Consider the following 18,176-nt stretch of genomic DNA (forward strand, 5'->3'; position numbering starts at 1 on the left):
ACATCGTGCTTTTTCTTTTCTCTCTTTTTCTTTTTCTCTTTATTTTATTTTATCTTTGTGTTCCCACAGTTGAGACTTTGTTCTAGTATTACACGTAAAAACTGTTTAGTTCTTACTCTTTGGTTCATTTAATTTTCTCAGTGGCGTACACAGAATTTCATCAAAGGAGTTTCAGTATAGAAGTTCATATCGCTTTAGGACATGCAGTGCTTATATTCGAATCTTAATATGTTTATTATTATTATTATTATTATTATTATTATTATTATTAATCCATAATATTCGTAGAAAGTGAGATTCATTTCTTCCTCCACTTTTTGGAGATTCTTTTGGATTTTGTCTTAATGTTGTAATGTGCTCAAGCATGTGACTCCTGCCAGCCACGTACTGCCTATCAACAGAAGTAGACTACACTTTACCTTGTGTCACATGTCAACGAAGTACGAAGACGTAATTCTACAGCCCAGGATCAATGAGGGTCTTACCAACCTGCCAAATAAAAGGAGACTCAACAGGCAGTTCTCCGCTACAGCCAGTCCCAAACCCGTATTGAGAAAGGAGGAGGGCCCTCTTTTGAGGGGATACTTAAAATCCAGTTATGTTTCTCTCAACAGGGTATGTGAGAATTGTTTTCTGATGGAAAATAGGGTCCACAATGAAAACACACGTTGGCAATTTCTACTTGTGCTGTAGTAGGAATTTCTGTAGTTTACTAGCATTTAACAAGAACCACAAATTACTTATTTAATGGTTCGCAACTAACATTAATTATTTCAGGACGAGGCAGTCGGCAGCAGCGGAGATGAAACTGTGAATGGAAGTAGTTGGAAGCAATTGAAGGCAAAATTCATGACGACCTTCCTGCCAACTACTCGGGGAACCAACAGAGCCTACAATCATATTCCGTAATGCCGTGTTTCCCCACCTCCTCGCTGAATTCCAACTCCGGCTCTTTTCAGGACCAGTAGTAATGGATGTTGCGATGTGTTTCTTGGCGACGGAACGCGCCAGATGACTGGTTGACAAACACTGACTGATCAGTGACCGGTAGTGGGTGCGGTGGACCGATGCGGGAATGTGCTGACTGACAGCTGTTGTGGTCTTCAAATACGTTGTGCTTTACCATGACCGGAGTCCTGCGGGAATGTTAGCTAACACCTTTTTGCAAACGCACCGTCGTATTTTCCTCCAGGTTGAGAGAAGTGCGGCTCTGTTGAGAGACAGAACAACCTGAAGATGTAGTCTGCTGGTTAGCTGACAAGACTTGCTTGAATAAGTAAAAAAAAAGCATGTGCATGATATAGCTCCTACTAACAAGAATTTACCCGCCAACCTTGACCACTTTTAGTAGTAAAACAATTCCAACTACCAGCACTGGCTCTAACCCACTCTCAGTACTTGGCAAACAATTCCTATTCCTGTCCTGTGTGTATCCAATTCATGACCACACTGTAAAGTACTGGCTACGGTATATGATCCATCTCGTTTCTCGTTGACCGCTTGAATGGAATTCCATGTTACTCTACTTAGAAACAAATTATGAATAACCTTCCAAGAAAGTAGGGGCCAGGGGGCCTGTACTACAATAGAAACTCTCCGAATATCAAGATAATCAAAATGTAAAACCAGCGTTTCTAGAGACAAGATTTGTCACTAATAGTCGTAGTGGCGGTCGATCACGATCATCAGAGGAAAATGTTCAGAGCCTTGCAGATATATTTGCAAGAAGTCCTAAGAAATACTGTATATTCGTATGGTGTCACCTGAACTTGCTTTCCTAGAGTCACAACGTGCTCCATAAGTGTCTTAAGCTTCACATTACAAATATTACATGAATTGAAAATCAACCTCAAACCGAAACGAACATTTGCCATAGACATTCTTGAGACCATCAATATTTACAACTTTTTACCTATATTAGTCCTCTTTTGATGTAACATTTCACTTAAGCGGTATAGTCAATGAACACAACAAGCGAATTTAGGATAGTGAACATCCTCGAAAGATTGTGGAGTATCAATGTGAAAACCTCAAGGTCAACGTGTGATCTGAAGTAGTGGTGGATTATTTTTCCTTGCAGAGGAAACTATCTCAGGTTTCACAAATCTTGATATCGTACAAAATTTTGTGATCCTCGAAATAAGACATTGACACCCAAATCTGCTATTCTAGCAGGGCGGAGCACTTCCCATTGGTATCTGGAAGTCCGGAACGTGTTAAATGAGGAATTCGCACAAAAATGAATTGAGAAGAGGGATTTAATTCCCTGGCCACCTTAGCCGCTTGACACTACTTCCCTGGATTTGTTCTTGTGGGAGTATGTTAAGGACATGGTCTATGCAGCAAAAGTGACAACTGTGCAACCGCTTCTTGAGATGATCCGTGGTGCTATTAAGACAACGCTATGGATGGTCCAGGCAACCTGGAGAGAAAGAGAATGTTCCCTAGATATCCTCCGTGCCACCCGTGGAGCACACGTAGAAACTGTTTGTATAGACAACTTCATGCCACCTGTATTCATTGTTGTATACGAGAAGGGACCCAAAAGAAACCGGACATTCGTTCTAAAAAATAATTTACTATTATTATTATTATTATTATTATTATTACAAAATTATTTCAGTCTTCTTGAAAATACACTTCACTAGATGCGACGCACTTCTCCAATATTCTTTCCCACTGTTTGAAGCAACTCTAGAACTTTTCAACTTTAATATCGTCCGTCCCTCTGCGAAGCTCTTTTTACAGCCTCCACATCATGGAACGATTCCCTTTAAGATTTTTTGAATTTTCGAGAACAGTAAAAAAGTCATACGGGGCTAAGTTTGTTGAATAAGGAGGGTGGGGAACCATACCCCAACCCTAATAGCCCAAATAGCGGTTCACAGAGAAGGTCGTGTCTGGGGGTGTTGTCATTCATCTGATTGCCAGAGTTTCGGTCGTTTCTTCCGCACATACTCTCACAAACGTCTTAAAACTCCTAAATAAAAAGTGCTAAAAGTCTGACCGGACAAATTTCATCGCACAATTCCACGAACATAAAGAGAATGATCATCGTCTTAATTCGACCTCACTTGTCTCGCTCTTTTTGGTCGGAGGAAATCGGAGTTTTTCCACTGGTTAGATCCTTGCATGGTTTTGCGGTAATATTCGTAACACCAACTCTCATCACCTGTAAAGATCTTGGTCAAATAGTTTGGATAACTTACAATCTGATTTTTCAAGAACTGGCTCAAACTCAGACGAATTATTTTTTGATCCTGTGTGAGCAGATGGAGAACAAACTTCGAGTCAACACGTCTCATTTGCAAATCCCCAGTCAAAATTAGCTGACACGAGCTCCAACTTGCTCATATCTGTTCTGAAATGCCGTTGATCGTGAAACGACGATATCTTTAATTATTTGGCGGATTTTTCAATGTTTTCGTTGTTTCGAGATGATGAAGGACGCCCAGAACTAGAATGTTCTTTAACACTTATCTAACCAGGTTTAAAGAGCCCAAATTACTTCAAAACTTGTGTGCGGCTCATAGCGCCCTCTTTGAAAGCCTGTTGAAGCATTTGGTAAGCTTTCCTTGCCGATTTTTCAAGCAGGAAGCAAAATTTCAAACACACTCTTTGTTCCTTTAAATTTGTCCTAACGATTTCGCAGGCGGCAAACGAGAACAGTTGAAAAAACAACACTACGATCAAACGTTAACCTCCTACGCAGACACTGGGCAACTGATTTGGGAAGATTTCTACTAGACCACCTAGTGGAAGACTACTATGCTTAGGAATGGCCGCGCCCTTTTAATCCGGTTTCTTTTGGGTCCCGTCTCGTAAATCTTTGTAATGCTCTAAATACTACATGCAGTAATACAGTCAATTACATTAGGCCTTTCAAGTCGGACACCGTATACAACACGCTGGAAAATCAAAGTCTTAGGTGCTATCCCATTGTAGTTAGTTACTTCTGCCAAAACAACGATGACACGTTGTACTTTTTGTTACAAATTATCTACAAACCAATGTTAAAGTCATGGCATGTAAAGGAAGTAGACGACGCTGGTCAATTTACAGAAAAAAAGTCTTATGGGCCAAATCATTGAAAAAAAGAAAAGTACTCTTTTAGACCAATAGGGGAAGTATCTTCCTGCAGACTATCAGTAATTGTCGCTCGCAACCAATGTCAACGGGGTAACATTGATAAATTCATTTAAAAAATAGAGATGCATAACTAAAGCAAGTACTTGGATCACACAGACTATCAAATGATTAACTACAGAAGAACATGTGTTCGTTAGGTGCCAAGACTACTGATACGAGAAATCTCTGATGATCTTCCAGAAACTTTTGTTAGAAATCATCTAGTGATTAAAACAATATTAGGGTCTGTTTTGTGTAATAATTTTTTAAAAAATCGATAAAAATGTAATTGTAAAACCCTAAGATAACAATCGAAGCAAAAGAAATCAGAATTGAATTTCATATAAAGAATTACTAAATATTATTATTATATTATTATAATAAATAATATAAATTTAGCATACATATAATAGTAAATGAAACCAACCAGAACGATCACTTTCACGTGCAAAAAGAAATTTAAATTTATGTCAAGCTTGATATTGACAAGCTCGTAATAAACTAGACGTATCAAGCATGAAACGGGAAGATCGAAATAAGCCTCAGTTGACAAATCTGTAATAAGATCAGGTAACAAGCTGCTAGTATTCTTGATATGACAAGCTTGATTTAATCTTAATAATAACCCTGTCGGATTCCAACTAGTTTCCTTGAATGTACCTAAACGTAAGATTACAGACTTGGAATGACAAGATTGAAAGCATAAGCTTCTACCCTTTTAATGACGACCTTCCATCCAGATTTTCATAAGCATTTTCTTCTACCTGAGATGACTTTGTAAAGAAACGCGATCTCTGACTGTCATTTTGCCTCTACATTATGCTTCAGTTGCTGGCTAAAAACAAATGTTATGAACTTATATAAATTTAAAAAAATATGCAAAAATGAGTCTGTTACCACATTTCACTGCAGCAGTCTTTCATATAGAAAGGGGGAGAGCATTCATTAAAATCTAATCGTGCTAGAAGCATTAATTAACCCTATGATGTAATTCATAATATGTGAAATAATTTACCATAAGGCAGTAGTTTCAAAAGATTTATCTCGTGGTGGAATTTTTATTGAGGGGTCAGCATCCTTAGCTTTCTGTTTCATTTTGGCATCTCTTTCCATGTTCTTTATTACATCATACCGTTCAAAGAAAGTAGCCATATTTGCTATGTCTGACACTTGTGGTATACGGCGTAATGGAAGAACACCAAGTACTACAAAAGATTAAGTGTTTCATATTAAGTATGACTCTTACAACTCAGAAGACGATTCATAGATGAATAATATTATTATGCTTTTTGTTATTCTATTACTAGCTCTTGTGCTACTATTAAGGAAGGGACGATGTAATTCAAACTAGCGATTGAATTAATGAATGTTACTAAATTCTCTTGTGCTAAAGTTTCTTTCTCTGATCTCTGAAACAATCCTAGTTTAGGAAATATGTTCCTTGTTCTTCCTTAACACAAGAGCAAATCTAATCATATTTTCTAGAAACATCAGTAACTGAAATATCTCTTCTTTTCTTTTTAACGTCAAATAGCATGGCTCCTTAGAAGTTCGTTTGCTTTGCTGTGAACTGGCAATTTTCCAATATTTATGCCTTTCCCTTAATTTCTTCGTTGTTTCGGAACATTTATTGCCTTTAATATATTTTTCATTAATTATAGTCTTCAACTTCCACCTGGCATTTTATCACATTCACCCCCTGTTCATTTTTTCAGCAAAACACTAACCCGTTTATTTATTTATTGTCATTTCCATCTCTTCTCAAGTATTTCCAACTTTGTTGTATTCAATTTCAAAACAAGTAGTTTTATTTATTATTTTCCATAAATCTGCTCACAGTTCGAGAATACTATAGATCCCTACGTTGTATTTAATTGTGTCTTTGTTCTTTCAAATGTTCATATGTATGCTCTGCACAGTTAGCCTGAAGTATTTCCCACTATACATTAAATGACTCTACTTTTGTTAAAAGTTTAATAAAAATAGACATTTACAAGTTTTAAATCTCTTATGTCCGGATCGAAAATAGATAACATCGAAACTTGATCGATATATCGAATTGTCAAAAATATCGAAATATCAAAATGTCGAATACCAAACTGTTAAAACTCGAGAAATATTTAATAATATCGAAAATAACGTTGAAAAATATTGAAATATCGACGTAGTAATATAAAAATATATCAAGACGTTGAACAGGGCCTATTAACCCATCAGGAAGTCGCGGTCGGCAAGAGAGATTGCCGCTGTCGACGGTGGCACGACGATCTACTTGTTTAAAGTTGTCGACCTTTTGCCGAGGCGACAAGCAGTCGAAAATCGTAAAAAAAAAGCCCCTTGCTGACTCTTTGCTGACTGTTGCCGGCCATCAGAGTCGGTAAAACAGTCGGAAAGGCCTCTTTCCGACCCTCTGCCGACCCCTTATGCCGGCCTCTTTTCGACGGCGGCGCCGGCGCATTTACTGCGCCTTTACGGCCGTTTACCGACTGCTCGGCAAGGTCTCTTTTTGACGGCGGCACCGGCGCATTTAATGCTCATTTCCGGCTGTTTGCCGACTGTTCGACAAGGCAACTATTCGACGGCGGCGCCGGCGCATTTTATGCCCCTTTTCTGCTGTTTGCCGATTGCTCGGAAAGGCTACTTTCCAGCGGTGGCGCCGGCGCATTTTATGCGCCTTTCTCTTGCCGTAGTCGAAAAGTGGCCCTTTGCCAACTGGAAATCAATCCTTCAGGAAGGCAAAATTTTCATCATCTTTTACATTAGTCTTGCGTAAGTCTTCCCCCATGCAATGATTTTTCGACAAGGAGCACCCATGCTAATTCTTGAAGTATAATTCTTGCATTTTTTGTGTGTTCCAGTATAAAAATTTCTTCCTTTTTGCTTTCTTGCAGCACTCTCAGCCAAAAAGAAGAAATTGAATGGGACATGCAAGTATTATATACTTTCAGAACTAGTAATTGTGCCCTTGCCGAGAAATCATAACACAGAGGCAGACTTAGGCAAAGCTACTGTAAAAGACGGTGAAAAATTTGCCTTTCTGAAGGGTTGATTTCCAGTCGGCAAAGGGCCAGTTTTCGATGGAGGCAAGAGGTCGGATGCCGTCTGTGAGAGAATTGGAAAGCCGATATCGAAAAGAGGTCCTTTTGAGCAGTGGGCAAATAGCCGGAAAGGCGCATAAAATAAGCCGGCTTCGCCGCTGGAAAGTAGTCTTTCGGAGCAGTCGGCAAACAGCAGAAAAGGAGCGTAGCAATTCAATGAAAATCATGGCGGATTCGCACCAGTAATGTTGCACTCGATACATACGCAGTACATTTCTACAACTGTCAGTACGATTTAAGTGCCATATAGAAGGAAAGTATCTGGGAATGACTTACAAATGCTTGAAAATGACCTAAAAATAACTAAGCAGCTAATAATGCCCGTTAAGAATAGTTCGATTAACACGTCTGTGGGCCCAATGTGAAAAACTTATAACTAGAGTTCGGATTTTAATGTAATATCAACCCCTAAATATGTACACTCATGTCCAAAATGATTGTTGCATATCTATAACTGTCTTCTGGAAGAATATAACTTGATAATGATTTTGCAGGGTTTTTCAATACTGACACTATGTGTATAATTGGGAAATGTATATTTGTGGTAAATTTCATAGGGAAAAAAATAAAAATACGAAATTAGAATTAATAAAACAAAATGTTGCTAAATGAATGAGAAAGTTTTATTTTTGTTTTATTGTTCTTATTTACTGCTGTTTTGACATGAAATTTGCCACATACAGTAGTAGTGGCCGACGTATATTGAGCCGAGTCAGCAAAAATTTCTCGATTCTGATTGGCTGAGAGAGGTCACGTGACGTTAGGCCCCGCCCACGCGGGAAATTCAAATTTTCAGGTCACGTGGTATGACGTCATGAGTCACCCTGCGGGGAAATCCCTCACCAGGGGTTTTTGAAATTTGTTCCCTTTTACGGGTAAGATGTGTGTTTCTGATTGGTTGATAGCTGTCACGTGATTTTAGACCCTGCGATATTTGAAATTCGTTCCCTTTTACGGGTAAGATGAATCCTGTACCTTGAATTTGATTGGTTGATAGCGGTCACATGATCTTAGACCCTGGGTTTTGAAATTTGGGTATCCTCTTTGATGAGTACTTTGGTACTACGATACATGATCTTAGACCCGCTACACGCTGAACAGGTCACATGGTATGACGTCATGTTTTACCCTTGCGGGGAAATCCATTACTAATTCGTTTCCTTTTATGGGTAAGATGAGTGCTTTGGTACCTTGATTCTGATTGGATGATAGAGATCACGTGATTTTAGGTCCTAGGATTTTTGAAATTAGGGTGTCCTTTCTGATGTATACTTTGGTATCTCGATTCTGATTGGTTGATAGAGGTCACATGATTTTAGACCCATCACACGGTGAACAGATTACATGGGAAAACCCCTCACTCATTTGTTTCATTTTATGGATAAGATGAATGTTTTGGTACCTCAATTTTGATTGGAGGATAGAAGTCACATAATCTTACCCTCACCCCAATGCTAGACATTCAGAGTGGTATGACAGTGATCACCCTCGACCTGGATTTTTTTAATGGTTATCCTTTTTGGTACCTTAAAGTTCCCGTGGAGGGTTCAACCCATCCTTAAATAACCCTTTTATGGTATGATATTGTACTGAAGTTTACATTAAATATTATCGTTCTCTCTTTGACAGATAAGATGATTACCAGCTTTTTTTACCTTGATGGAGATCCTGTCCTTGAATTAGTAGCCTATGTCTCTGGAAGTAACAATGGTGAAAGAGAGGTGTCGCTTGTAGATTTCTTATAACACATTGTTGTGAGTTTAAGCGATTTATTGCTCAGTAAGCGCTTCATTAATAGAAACAGTGTTGCCAGATTTTTTTCTACCTAAACTGCTCCGATTCTTTTCGAAACGGTTCCGCAGAGTACAAGAAATTTTAAACTAAAAAATTTTTCGAACTAAAAAAATTTTTGTAACTAAAAAAAATTTTAAACAAAAATTTTCAAACAAAAAATTTTGAAACAAAAAATTTTCAAACAAAAAATTTTCGAACCCAAAAAAAATTTCGAACTAAAAAATTTTGAAACAAAAAAGTTTCAAACAAAAAATTTTCGAACCCAAAAAAAATTTCGAACTAAAAAAAAATTGAAACAAAATTTTGTCAAACTAAAACATTTTTAAAAACAAAAGTTTCGAACTAAAGATGTAAATCACATCTAAAAATTTTCAAATCAAACTTTTTATCGAACTAAACTTTTAAAATTTTCGAACTAGAAATTTAAACCAAGTTTAAGAAAAAATCCTAAGAAATGTTTTTTTCAGGAATCGAACTCAGGTCTTTCAAACCAAAGATGTGTATGCTAACCGCTTAAATGAATTCGGTTTTAATCGATCTTGGTGGGTTTCGAACCATGGTCCTTGAAAAAGATACACATATACTTTAAGAAAATAAATCTGACAGTCTAACACTTCTCAAATCAAACTTTTTATCGAACTAAACTTTTAAAATTTTCGAACTAGAAATTGAAACCAAGTTTTAGAAAAATCCTAAGAAATGTTTCTCCAGGAATCGAACTCAGGTCTTTCAAACCAAAGATGTGTATCCTAACCGCTTAGCTATGAATGAATTCGGATTTAATCATGCTTGGTGGGTTTCGAACCATGGTTCTTGAAAAGGATACACATATACTTTAAGAAAATAAATCTGACAGTGCAACGCTTTCGTTCGTGGATTAAAATAAAATGCTGATAGACTTCTTTGTGTGACGACATAGAAGCACATATGATTGAAAAAATGCAAACGTCAGCGGATCGCATTACTTTAGTTTTACTACGAACGTGTCAGCATGATTCATGGAAAAAAAGCAAACATTGACATTCTCGTATGGAATATGATGAAAATGAAATGTCGTCACAGTTACGACAAGTAGTGACATGATCCTGGCAGAAGGGAATTGGCATCGGAATTGCGATACTAGATGTTGTAACTATTGAGAAACGTGAATGACGTCACGATCGATTGTTACACATCGTTTTGGTTCATGATTCATGACAAAAGCAGCGAGCGTTTTGATTGGTTCGTTGTGATGTCATTTTATAAATTTCCTCGTTTCTGATTGGCTGACGGTGACATCGTTTTCACAACGACCTAAATAAAAATCTAAATTTCATTTTTCAAATCCTACATCGCTCTCAACTATCGTGTGAAGAAGATCTGCTTTTTTAGAAGTGTCTTCATTTAAGCTTTACTGCACCGACTTTGTGTTCATTGAATTTGAGGTAAGTTCAGTGAGATTTTATTTTTCACACAAGATTCGAAAATCATTTTATTTCATATTTGTGGGGGTGGATCACTCATACACTGTTTTACTTTTAGTACGAAATATTTAGACTATGAAGAAATTAGTGGAATGGGAAAGTGGGAGTACGAATCAGGAACCTCCACACATTAGAAGTAAGCACGATAAACGATATGGTTTAGCGTCCCTTCAGCGAGCACCCGTCGGGAATTGAACCATGGCCAAAGATGTGTGCGCTTAGTTTTGAAAAGAATACATTACAAAATTTCAGAAACTATGTCTGAGAATAATATGGTTCGATTCCCTTTGAAAGCATTAGCGGCCCCTTCAGCTTAACGTGATATTCGAGCAATCACCTGGGATTGAACATGGGCCAGAGGCGTGTACGTCAACCATTTAGCTTAGTTTTGAAAAGAATGTATGATAACGCATGAGAATATTAAATTTCAGAAAAGGTTTGACAGCGATCCGATGTGGAAAGCAAACCCACCGAGGATTGAACCAGGACCTTCCATATCCGAAGCATGTACGCTAACCGCTTAGCCACGAGTGTATGAATATGTGGTTAAAAAGATTTACGCTATACAGATTTTGTTTTGACAATTACGTATGTGTAACGTTAATGTTCGGTGAATCTCTTCAACTTGCAAACGCATCATTTAAAGGTCGTTGTGAGTAGAAAAAAATGCTTACGCGTACTTTATCACATCTCAGTACTGTTGAAACATTCATTCATTCATGCATTCTTTTTATCACTATAGAATGGTAGGTCAGTTACATGCTGATGTAACGGTCTCGAGTTTGACAGCAATAAAACACTCATTTCAGTAACATAATTATTTTTTAAAAACTTTGATTTCTAGTACACGTGCTTTCATAATGAGATTCTGAACGTCACCGCCAGGGAATCAAACTCAGGACCTTTACATGAATTGCTTAGTTAAGAATTTATCATGAATGTTATGATTTCCTGGGCTAAGCAGTTAGCATACGTACCTTTGGCGTGGGAGACCAGGGTTCGATTCCGGGCGGGGAGGTCATGTAGTTCGGATTCCACGTTAATTAGTAGGTCCACGTCTCATATAGCCTCGCTGTTGAAAGGGGCGCTAAACTAAAAAATCAAAAAATCAACTCAAATTCACGCTGCTCAATTCCTTTTTTCCCATTACATATTTGTTTTACCGTACCTGTTTGTTTGTTTTCATTTTTTAATCATGGCCGAATCGGGTTTTACTGTTCCCAATGAAATCACTCGTCATTATAGACGATTTATGTACGTTTATGTATTATGAGGCGTGTACGTCAACCATTTAGCTTAGTTTTGAAAAGAATGTATGATAACGCGTGAGAATATTAAATTACAGAATAGGCTTGACATGCCCCGACGTGGAAAGCAAACCACCGAGGCTTGAACCAGGACCTTCCACGTCCGAACCATGTACGCTAACCGCTTAGTCACAATAATAAAAAAAAAAATACACTATACAGATTTTGTTTCGACAATTACGTATGTGTTACGCTAATGCTTGATGAATCTCTTCAACTTGCAAACGCATCATTTAAAGGTCGTTGTGAGTGGAAAAAAAAATGCTGACGCGTACTTTGTCACATCTCAGCACTGATGAAACATTCATTCATGCATTCTTTTTATCACTATAGAATGATAGGTCAGTTATATGCTGATGTAATGGTCTCGAGTTTGACAACAATAAAACACTCATTTCAGTAACATAATTATTTTTTTTAAAAAAACTTTGATTTCTAGTACATGTGCTTTCATAATGAGATTCTGAACGTCACCGCCAGGAATCAAACTTAGGACCTTTACATGAATTACTTAGTTAATTATTTATCATGAATGTTATCAGGTGATTAAGATTTTTCTTTCTTCTTTTCTTTTGTAGTAAATTCACGCTGCATAATTCCTTTTTTCCCATTACATATTTGTTTTACCGTACCTGTTTGTTTGTTTTCTCCTGTTTTTAACCATGGCCGAATCGGGTTTTACTGTTCGCAATGAAATCACTCGCCATTATAGACGATTTAACATTGAGGGCAGAATGCTCGAAATTCAATTCAACGCACCGCCCGTAGGAACCGATATCATACAGTATGTACACAACAGTTTCCAAGCAATGCTAGACCATTTGTTAGCCAATGTCGACGATGAGGCGATGGTTGGTTTATCCGTAATATCGCCACGGAACACGAATAAACCGTTTTGGGTGAGTTTTCGCCAAGCGCGAAACCTGACACTGGAAACGATGTGGGCCTCCTTTGAAAGAGTGTTACAAAGTAACAATGCATTTCTCCTGCACGAACCATTCACTGTTCATTTCCATCGTGTCGATATTCCACGTGGCTATGGTGGTTTGCGGCAAGGAGTACTTCAAAATGAAGAATTGTTACGTTGCAAGCGAGGGATTGTACGTGTAAAAAATCAAGATTCAAGGTGCCTGGCGTACGCCCTTGTTATTGCTATTGGCCTGAAAAAATACAAGAATGTAGATGTGAAACGACATAGACAATATCAAGATCAATCAAAATGTGTTGTGGACGATGAAGTGAATGCATTATGTGCAAATGCAGGAGTGAATTTGGATCATGGTGCCAGTGTAAATGAAATTCGACAATTCCAGGCATACCTCAAAGAATATAAAATTACAGTGTATACTAGTTTCACAGGTCATGACATCATGTACGAGGGGCCCAATGATGAAAATCGCACTCCCATAAATTTGATTTGTTTGGCTGGCCATTTTGACATCATTCAATCCTTAACTGCTTGTTTTGCAACCAATTTCTACTGTGAGGCGTGCCATAAAAAGTATGATCATCGTAACAGACATGTAAAAAATTGTCCTGTAACGTGCTCCAAATGTTTACAGAGACCCCTATGCGACAAGAACCAAACGCTGATATTATGCAACGACTGCAATCGTCAATTTTACGGCGAACAATGTTTTAATAATCATCGTAATATTGTATATCATCAAGGGGAACCTATATGCAAAATGGTGCAGCAATGTACTAGATGTTACAGAGTTTATTCTTTTGTGCATACTGGACAACGCCTTCATGATTGCAATGAGATCTTTTGCAATGTTTGTAAGAAGATTGTTCCAGGATCCCGTCAATGTTTTATGCTTCCCGATCGCCAATGTTTGAAACCTGGTGTTCCTTCACTCATGCACGCAAAGAAAGCCTTGTTGATATTCTATGATATAGAATCTATGCAGGACACGAATATTGGCGATAATACGTATGTACACATTCCAAATTTATTGGTTGCACAACAAGTATGTTATGCATGTGTTGAAAACAATAATATCCAGCAGTCTTGCAGTACGTGTGGTCAGCGCCAGCATATTTTCCAAGGAGAGGATCCAGTTTATGATTTTCTTCAGTACTTGCGGGAACGGCGTCCCAATATAAATAGGATTTTCTGTGTCGCTCACAACGCTAAGGGATACGATGGACATTTCATCCTAAAGACCATGGTAGAACAATGCCAATGGAGACCTGACGTCATATTAAATGGGACCAAGATACTGAGTTTAACGTTGAATAATCTGACGTTCATTGACTCGTTGAACTTCCTACCTATGGCATTAAGTAAATTGTCAAAAGCGTTCAATTTACCCGCAACTAAAGGCTACTTCCCGCATTTCTTCAACACCAAGGAGAATCAATCGTATATTGGACCACTTCCAGAAACAAAGTATTATGGTGCAGATGAAATGCCCGTCGAAGACAGAAACAAGTTCATGCAGTGGTACAACGATCATCGTAATGACACGTTTGATTTCCAGAAAGAAATTCTCAAGTATTGTATTCAAGATGTCAATGTACTGCGACAAGCATGCGTTTCGTTTATGACGTCATTTGAAACAGAAACCAAAGTGAATCCCTTCTTGGAGACGATCACGATTGCCAGTGCTTCCAATTTAGTATTCCGCCGGAATTTCCTTAAACCCAACACCATTGGAATTCTACCGGCACATGGCTATCGATGGAGAAGTACCCAATCGATCGCTGCAATGCAATGGCTGGCCTACATTGAAAAAACCGAAGAAAAACAAATCTTACATGCGGCCCGACAAAAAGAAGTGTTTATTGCGGGATTCCATGTTGATGGTTACTACCAAGATCCTGAGACGTTAGAGGAGCACGTCTACGAGCATGCCGGCTGCTTTTACCACGGGTGTAAAGTATGTTTTACTACAGGCCGTAATCAGCCCATCTACAGCAATCCAGAAGACACCATGGAATTCCGTTATGAACGAACGCAAAGAAAAAATGCAAGACTGCGTGAATTGGGGTACATTGTACATGAAATGTGGGAGTGCGAATTTAATCAGTTCTTAAAACAAAATCCTGCAATGGCGACGTATCTGAAGAATCACCCGTACATGAACCGCAGACCATTAAATCCAAGAGATAGCTTTTTTGGAGGAAGGACCAATTGCGTGAAATTGTACCACCAAGTCGACGAAAAAGCGGGGGAAGTAATAAAATATTTCGATATTGTCTCGCTTTATCCTTACATCAATAAGTGTGCTAAATACCCTGTAGGCCATCCACGAATTTATCTACAGGGTGATGAAAATATACCACCAATAAATAAAGTCAATGGTCTAATCAAAATGACGATATTACCAAGTCGCCATCTTTATCATGGTCTCCTGCCTTACCGATGTAACAAGAAACTACTCTTTCCACTGTGTGCTGCGTGTGCCGAAGAAATGAACCCAGACCCTACAGCAACGTGTACGCACAACGACCAGGAGCGGTGCCTCACTGGAACTTGGGTATCATATGAAATCCAGAAAGCAGTAGAATTAGGATATCAACCAGTGGAAATTTTTGAAATTTGGGATTATGACGTTGAACAATATGATCCCATCACGAAAACAGGTGGCTTGTTCACGGAATATATCAATACATTTTTGAAATCAAAAATGGAAGCGTCTGGCTGGCCCAGTTCCTGTGTGACCGAAGAAGACAAATCAAAATTCATACAAACCGTCCTGGAGCGTGAAGGTATTGCATTGGATCCGTCCAAAATTGAAAATAATCCTGCACGAAGAAGTTTATCTAAGCTTTGTGGGAACTCTCTATGGGGAAAGCTTTGCCAGCGTACAAACTTTAGCCAGACCACAATTATTGATCGGCCGGAAGAATTTTATGAAAAACTCACTTCCCCCGACATTAAACTCCATCAAATTGTACCCATCAATGATACGATGTTGTATGCGTTCTGGGAGTACAATGAACATGTGCCTGTTCAAAACCGAAACACCAATGTCGTGTTAGGTGCATTTACAACATGTCAGGCACGTCTGGAACTGTACAAGTACCTGGAAATGTTGCAGGAACGTGTTTTATATTTCGACACGGATTCTGTAATATTTACGGAGAAGCCTGGAGAGCCAACCATTGAACCTTCAACGTACTTGGGATGCTTATCGAATGAGATGGAGTCTTATGGACCACGAGCATACATCAAGACATTTGTCAGTGGAGGACCAAAAAATTACAGCCTAGAAATATACAATCCGGATACCAACGTCACCAGTTACATATGCAAAATTAGAGGATTTACATTAAATTACAATGCAGGACAACAATTAAATTTCAACACGCTAAAAGAAATGATTACAAATCAATGCCGTGGACAAGTCACCATCACTATCCCCCATAAGATATGCAGGACCAAAGACCATACCATCGTCACACGCAAAGAAGAAAAAATGTACAGTATCCAGTACACAAAACGTCGATTTAAAGAAATCAATTCCTACGATACGGTTCCGTACGGGTACGTTAAAAAACAGAAGATGGAACTGGAAAAAGAAGATGAAGAAGAAAAAACTGTAAACACCCAATAAGGCCGCCATTTCTTTTTTTCCTTTTCCTTTTTTTCCACTCCTTAACCACAAAGCAGCAACACCAAGAAGAAAATGAAGTACCCACAAGAGTTCATAAACCATCAACACAACCATCAGTGGAAGAAAATGCAGTCATCTCGTATCCAAGGAGGAACCTTAACCACAAAGCAGCAACACCTAGAAAAATGCAGTACCCAGAAAAAAGTTCGTAAACCACCATCAGTGGATGAAATGTACCCGAGGAGGGGGAAGATGAGCCTAAGCACATCCATCATTTACGAGTAAGTTTTATTTCTCTCTTATCAATATTGACTCATTTTTATTGTTTCAGAAAAAAGAAATTCTTAAAGTAATCCGTCGTTTCTTCTTTTTCTTTACAGGATACGTCTACAACATTCAAAGATGATGACGCGTCCAACATATTCATTAATTAGATCCTGTATTTATTATGTTAATAAACATGTATAGGAAGAGCACATACTTTTCGTTAAAATACAAGTTGAAAAAAAATATGTTTTATTATTTCTTGAAACCCTGAACACTTGTTTTCAAATCATGGTAATCTTGAAAATTTAAGGTGGAAAATATATTCAAGATTTGGTTTACATGATTTTGTTCGAAAAAATAATTAAAGAATTTTTTTAGTGTCCAAAATTTGATTTTTAATTTAGTTCGAAAAAATTTTTAATTTGAAAATTTTAAAATGTGGTTTACATCTTTAGTACGAAACTTATTTTTAAAAATTGGTTCGAAATTTTTTTAAAATTTTTAGTCCGAAAAATTTTGATTTGAAAATTTAGTTCGAAAGTTTTTAGTTTAAAATATTTTTTCGAAAAATTTTTAATTTTTTTTAGTTCGAATTTTTTTGGGTTCGAAAATTTTTTGTTCGAAAATTTTTTGATTTGAAAATTTAGTTCGAAAGTTTTTAGTTTAAATTTTTTAGTTCGAATTTTTTTGAAATTTTTGTTTCAAAATTTTTTAGTTCGAAAATTTTTTGTTTGAAAATTTTTGTTTAAAATTTTTTAGTTCGAAAAATTTTTTAGTTTAAAATTTCTTGCACTCTGCGGAACCGTTTCGAAAAGAATCGGAGCAGTTTAGGTTAAAAAAAATCTGGCAACACTGTTTCCATTAATGAAGCGCTTACTGAGCAATAAATCGCTTAAACTCACAACAATGTGTTATAAGAAATCTACAAGCGACACCTCTCTTTCACCATTGTTACTTCCAGAGACATAGGCTACTAATTCAAGGACAGGATCTCCATCAAGGTAAAAAAAGCTGGTAATCATCTTATCTGTCAAAGAGAGAACGATAATATTTAATGTAAACTTCAGTACAATATCATACCATAAAAGGGTTATTTAAGGATGGGTTGAACCCTCCACGGGAACTTTAAGGTACCAAAAAGGATAACCATTAAAAAAATCCAGGTCGAGGGTGATCACTGTCATACCACTCTGAATGTCTAGCATTGGGGTGAGGGTAAGATTATGTGACTTCTATCCTCCAATCAAAATTGAGGTACCAAAACATTCATCTTATCCATAAAATGAAACAAATGAGTGAGGGGTTTTCCCATGTAATCTGTTCACCGTGTGATGGGTCTAAAATCATGTGACCTCTATCAACCAATCAGAATCGAGATACCAAAGTATACATCAGAAAGGACACCCTAATTTCAAAAATCCTAGGACCTAAAATCACGTGATCTCTATCATCCAATCAGAATCAAGGTACCAAAGCACTCATCTTACCCATAAAAGGAAACGAATTAGTAATGGATTTCCCCGCAAGGGTAAAACATGACGTCATACCATGTGA

At 37.6% G+C, this 18,176-nt stretch overlaps 1 protein-coding gene across 2 annotated transcripts in view; it reads right to left on the reverse strand.

Moving 5' to 3' along the window:
• LOC145662438 (uncharacterized) overlaps nt 1-18,176 on the reverse strand; it is a 193,978-nt gene that overhangs the window by 33,227 nt on the left and 142,575 nt on the right. The window contains exon 12 of one of the 2 annotated variants that reach the window (XM_081728013.1): nt 5,144-5,333. The exons of the other annotated variant lie outside the window; for it this stretch is intronic. Within the exon in view, the coding sequence (XP_081584139.1) occupies nt 5,144-5,333 (190 nt within the window). The remainder of the gene's footprint in view (nt 1-5,143; nt 5,334-18,176) is intronic. 2 annotated transcript variants of the gene reach the window in all.

The sequence above is a fragment of the Thermobia domestica genome, chromosome 1 (genome assembly GCF_964235325.1).
Source record: "Thermobia domestica chromosome 1, izTheDome1.hap1.1, whole genome shotgun sequence".
NCBI classification, from domain to species: Eukaryota; Metazoa; Arthropoda; class Insecta; order Zygentoma; family Lepismatidae; genus Thermobia; species Thermobia domestica.